Raw genomic sequence first — 4,714 nt, 5'->3', positions numbered from 1 at the left:
GGAGAGATGCGGGGGGACTCCCATCTCGGTGGGGCTGGAGAGGCGCCGGCGGGGAGGCGGGGGGGCGGAAGGGGTACGGGGGAGGCTCCCCGCTCGGAGGGGCCGGATACAGGGGGGGCTCCCCGCTCCATGGGGCCGCATGGGGGAGGCTCCCCGCTCGGAGGGGTCCGTGGGGGGGGGGGGCGCGGTGACGCCCAGGCCGGGGCGGGCTCAGAGTGACTCAGCGGCGGCGCCCAGCGCGGAGAGCGGGCTCGGCTGGAGCAGCGGCGGCCGATGACCGAGGGAGCCGCCGGGCAGGAGAGGGGAGGACGCGGCGGAACTGCCAGGGTGAGGCCGGTGCGGGCTAGGCCCTGGTCTCGGTCGCCGCCTTCTCCCGGGCGGGCCCCGGGCTGGTCTCGCCTCCCAGGCGGGCCCGGCCCAGGCCCCTACTATGGCGCCCGGTTTCCTGGGCCTGGAGGCGGGGCGGGAGCTGGAGCTAGTTGGGCCCATGGCGGGCGCGACCCCGCCCAGGGCTCCATGGCACGGCATGGCCCGGCCCGGCCCGGCCCAGCCCAGGGGTGGGATCGTGGTGGGCGCGGCCCAGCCCAGGGCTCCACGGCCAGGCCTCGGGGCCGGATCTTGGTGTGACTCTGACCCTGCCCTGAGTCTGGGGGTGGGATCACGGTGTGAGCCTGCGCCTGGCTCCAGGGTCTAGTTGGGGGTTGGGATCGGGGTGTGATCCCGACCCAGCCTCGGTCCGTCCGCCCGCGGGGGGAGCAATGGGTGTTAGGAGAACAGAGGAGACACTGGGCGAATGGTGGCTCTGAGTGATCAGCCCAAGTCTTCCCCCGGGATTTCGGTCAAGGTAAAACGGATGTAGAATGGGAATCACTGGCCCGGGAACGCCAGGCTCCAAAGAAGGGGTGCCCTTAAGCACAAGCCGGGTGGTTCTACTAGCCCCGTTTTATCCCAATCCTCAACATTTGGGTAGGGAAGTTTGGCAAAATGGTTCTGGATTTGGTCCATCTTGAGAGCAGGGGTGTAGACACTTAGCCCACCCACTTAACATTCAGGACTCCCCCTCCCCCCGGCTCTGCTCTGGCCCCAGTGCTTGCCCCACTCCGCCCACCTGCCCTGCACTCCTGTCAAGGTTGGGGCACGGGTCTTGCCCCACTCTGCCTGCCTGGCACTCCTGCCGGGGCTGGGTAGAACAGGGAAAGCCCTGGTGTTCCCATCCTGCTCCCTGGCAGGAGCGTTGGATGGGCAGAGTGGATGGGGGCGCGGGAGTGCCCATTTTTCCAGGGCCCTGGGTTGGCCCAATGGCTAGTCTGCCAATGGGAGGAGGGCAAACAAGTGGGCATCCGGCAGTGGTAGAAGAGATCTTCAAAAAAGGTAGGCCCACTGCCTGGGGTAGCCAGGCCTGGCAGTGGGACCTGGAAGGGAGCCGGGAGCTGTGTGCGCTGGAGAGCGGAGCTGGGTGTGTCCCCGGGGAGCCCCTGGCCAAAGGTCCGTCCATCACCCAGCTGCAGGGGGTAAGGGAAGGTGGGCCCCCATCCCTCATGCCCTCTCCGTCCCCCTCCCTCCCATAATTGCCCTCCTTACCCAAAATTGGAACCCACCCAAATATCCCATGCTGGCTACACCACTGCTTGAGAGAAACCGTGTTCTAGCAGGGACCAGGAGACCTCGCTCTGGGAGTCAGGACCCAAGCCTAATAGGACTATATGATCTGCTGTATGTGACACAAAAACAGTTGTAATCAGTGTCAAACTATGAATGGCATAAAAACCTATAAATAGCAACTTGTATGTGTAGCCTAAGTGTAGCTCTCTAATGATGGGCAGTTAAAATTCACTTCTGAGTCAGATACACCCAGGCATCAGATGTTCCTGATTATTTATATACAGCTGCACCTGTTACGTACATCTCTGGGCATATTTATATCATTAAAACAACTTAACAGGTATTTTAAATTTAATGAAAATATTAAGCCTTTTTATGGCCCTTAGTTACTGTTTTTATATCTAATACTAATAAAAAATATATTATTTTACTCAGCAATTAAGACCTCTGCCATGGCAGCAAAACCGATTGTGACTTCGAAGCAGAGAGAGGAGGTGGTGAGGGGTGTCCCAACAGAGGTGGTGTGCACGGCCTTCTCCAACTCCATTCTTGTGGTGGTGACGCAGTATGGGAAGATGGGAACGCTTGTCTCTGTGGACCCCAGCACAATAGCCAATGACGTCAGCAAACCTTCACTCACCACAAAAGTGCTGCTGGGCACAGATGAGGTACAAAGCAGAGCATGTGGTCCTGAAGATTGAAGGGGAATTCAAAATTTGAGCCTGCTAAGCAGCTGATGTGTAGTTGTGCAGTGGTACGATTAAAGAATCCTGTACTAGGAGAGGAGTGGGTCATCAGTAAAGCTTGGGCATTCAACTGGCATTTAACATAACAAATGTCTAATTGAATCTACACTCAAGGCATATATGGGATCTGTCACTTCATACCCGGTTATTCTTACGGTGCTTTGCAGCTCCCATTGACTTCAGTGGTGCAGGAGCAAGTGTAATGGCTTTCACTAACCTTTCTCAGGTGCTTGTCCCAGTCAGTTTTCCCATCCCACCACTTCTTTTTCTCCAAACCTTTGCCACTCCCATAATTGACTTCAGCTTCCCCCCCCCAACTGTGCTTGCCACCAGTTGCCCTAGATAAGTCAGTTATGCAATTCTTTTTGGCTTAAAATGAGTTCTCATTGACTATTTTACAGAAACAAGAGAAAACAATAATATATTTTGGAAAACATCAATTAGACAGGAACTAAATATAAAGTTACCGAATACTGCAAGATTACCTGGTTTTACAGTGCAGTTAGAACTGTCTTGTGTTGCTTGCTAACCCCAAACAGGAAAAAACAAAAACAAAAAAACCTCAGCAATGTGACAGGTTCCTGATCCTCTTAGCAGCTCGTCTTTATGTAGTTCTCACCTGTGTGTCTGCCTGTAGACAGGATGGTTACAGCCTTGGGGTGATGTGCACTTGTCAAAATGGAGCAGAAGAGCATATTCAGTTTCTGATATTACCTTTCAGAGTAACAGCCGTGTTAGTCTGTATCCGCAAAAAGAAGAACAGGAGTACTTGTGGCACCTTAGAGACTAACAAATTTATTAGAGCATAAGCTTTCGTGGACTACAGCCCACTTCTTCGGATGCATCTATAATTATTATTAGAGCTTATGCTCTAATAAATTTGTTAGTCTCTAAGGTGCCACAAGTACTCCTGTTCTTCTTGATATTACCTTATGTTAATTAGTGGCTCTTCCTGTTACATATGGGAGAAATCATTTCCTCGAGTCTTGCATGTATGTCCATTATCTGCTCCTTTGTATTGTATGTTAAATAATTAATCTAAACAACCTTGAGGAAAACTTTGATTAACATGAGATTGAAGTACTTCCTGTCTAGCCTTTCGTGGCGATGCATGCTGCCAAAACCCACAAACCAGTGTTGAAACAAAACCAAACAAAATTAAACTTCAGATAAATATATGTAGCAAGATGGATGTAAGTAAAATTTGGACAAATTGGGCATACTTGTTAGAGAAACCCCAATTAAAGGGAATTGTATCCCTTTTCTCCTGCTAATGCCCTTAGCCTCACCTTTTTTTTTTTAAAGTCTACATTATTCTATCAAAATCACTATGTGGCTTTAACCAAGGGCTATAATACCATTTCAAAGTCTGTGGTGAATGTAAAGACCTGCCTGTCTTTACATTTACATGTCAGCAAATCCAGTTTCAGTCCAGTATAGATAAATCCTTAATATGCTTAGTAAAAAGATACTCCAGGTGCATTCCATTAGTAGTGAATGAATAGGGTGGGAAGATTCTCTGAACTGAAGGACTGTGTTTTTTTGCTTTTCAGCCCCTCATCCATGTTTGTGCTAAAAACCTGGTGACATTTGTGTCTCAGGAAGCTGGGAACAAACCTGTTCTCCTGGCTCTAGCTTTGAAGGACAAGAGCATGGAAGGAATAAAAGCGCTGCAGGAGTTGATCCGAAGTTGCCAAGTGTGGTGAAGCTGTGCTGTCTGGATGCAAGGAAGGGATCCTGGGTCAGTGACCTACCACTGTTTATTTAAAAGGACAAAACATGCTTTTATGCTGGTTTTGGATCCTGTTGAAGATTTCATGAATTTTCTCTACCACGTAGAACTTTGGGAGATTTTGCTGTTGTTGGTGGGTTTGGAGCCCATGCCGTTAAGCAGTGAAGTTAGAACATTTTTCTCAATACAAAATGAAATTTCATTTCCATCACATTGGGTGGGGGATGTATATTTGGAAACCTGCATGTGGCTTTGCAGCAGTGTCCAGAGAAGTGAATGGCTTCAAGCAACGTCACAATGAAACGCTGTGCTGCAAAGTGTAAAATGTGATGTAGAATGAATAAAAATACACATTGGCAAATGCTTAATGTTACCTGTTTATTCCCCATGATGATCAGTTTAAATTCAATATTTGGAGTCAGAATAAAGTCAGTGGTAATTGTATGCAGTTTAAAATGTTGACACTTGACTAGGGTCCCTGGGAAAGAGTTGTAAGTGTTGACAGTGTGAGTGAGTTAATACCATAGTGGGGTACCCTGTCTTCTGCCACTAAAGAGAAACCATCAACTTGAAAATTAGACTTGTTTGAAATATAGTACCCACTGTAGTGACGGGTAACACTTAACATCGCTGT

The 4,714-nt window shown here is 49.8% G+C and overlaps 1 protein-coding gene across 2 annotated transcripts; it reads left to right on the top strand.

Moving 5' to 3' along the window:
- Positions 1-214: 214 nt before the first annotated feature.
- PSMG3 (proteasome assembly chaperone 3) lies at positions 215-4,443 on the top strand. Of its 2 annotated transcripts, none has more exons than XM_054041734.1 (3): positions 215-327; positions 2,038-2,270; positions 3,902-4,443. In XM_054041734.1, exons 2-3 carry the CDS (start codon positions 2,055-2,057, stop codon positions 4,052-4,054), a joined length of 369 nt encoding a protein of 122 aa, XP_053897709.1. In that variant the 5' UTR covers positions 215-327; positions 2,038-2,054; the 3' UTR covers positions 4,055-4,443. The 2 variants fall into 2 exon arrangements, with proteins under 2 accessions (XP_053897709.1, XP_053897710.1); XM_054041735.1 differs by lacking the exon at positions 215-327 and adding an exon at positions 641-844.
- The last annotated feature ends 271 nt before the right edge of the window (positions 4,444-4,714 follow it).

The sequence above is a fragment of the Malaclemys terrapin genome, chromosome 10 (assembly GCF_027887155.1).
Source record: "Malaclemys terrapin pileata isolate rMalTer1 chromosome 10, rMalTer1.hap1, whole genome shotgun sequence".
Taxonomy (NCBI): Eukaryota; Metazoa; Chordata; order Testudines; family Emydidae; genus Malaclemys; species Malaclemys terrapin.
This window is presented reverse-complemented; position numbering and strand designations above follow the sequence as displayed.

What these genes read in the sequence shown, in the direction of transcription:
- PSMG3 (XM_054041734.1), top strand. Translation starts at nt 2,055, where the DNA reads ATGGCAGCAAAACCGATTGTGACTTCGAAGCAGAGAGAGGAGGTGGTG. An exon ending in TGCTGCTGGGCACAGATGAG is followed by an intron (nt 2,271 to 3,901) that starts GTACAAAGCAGA and finishes TTTGCTTTTCAG; the next exon opens with CCCCTCATCCATGTTTGTGC.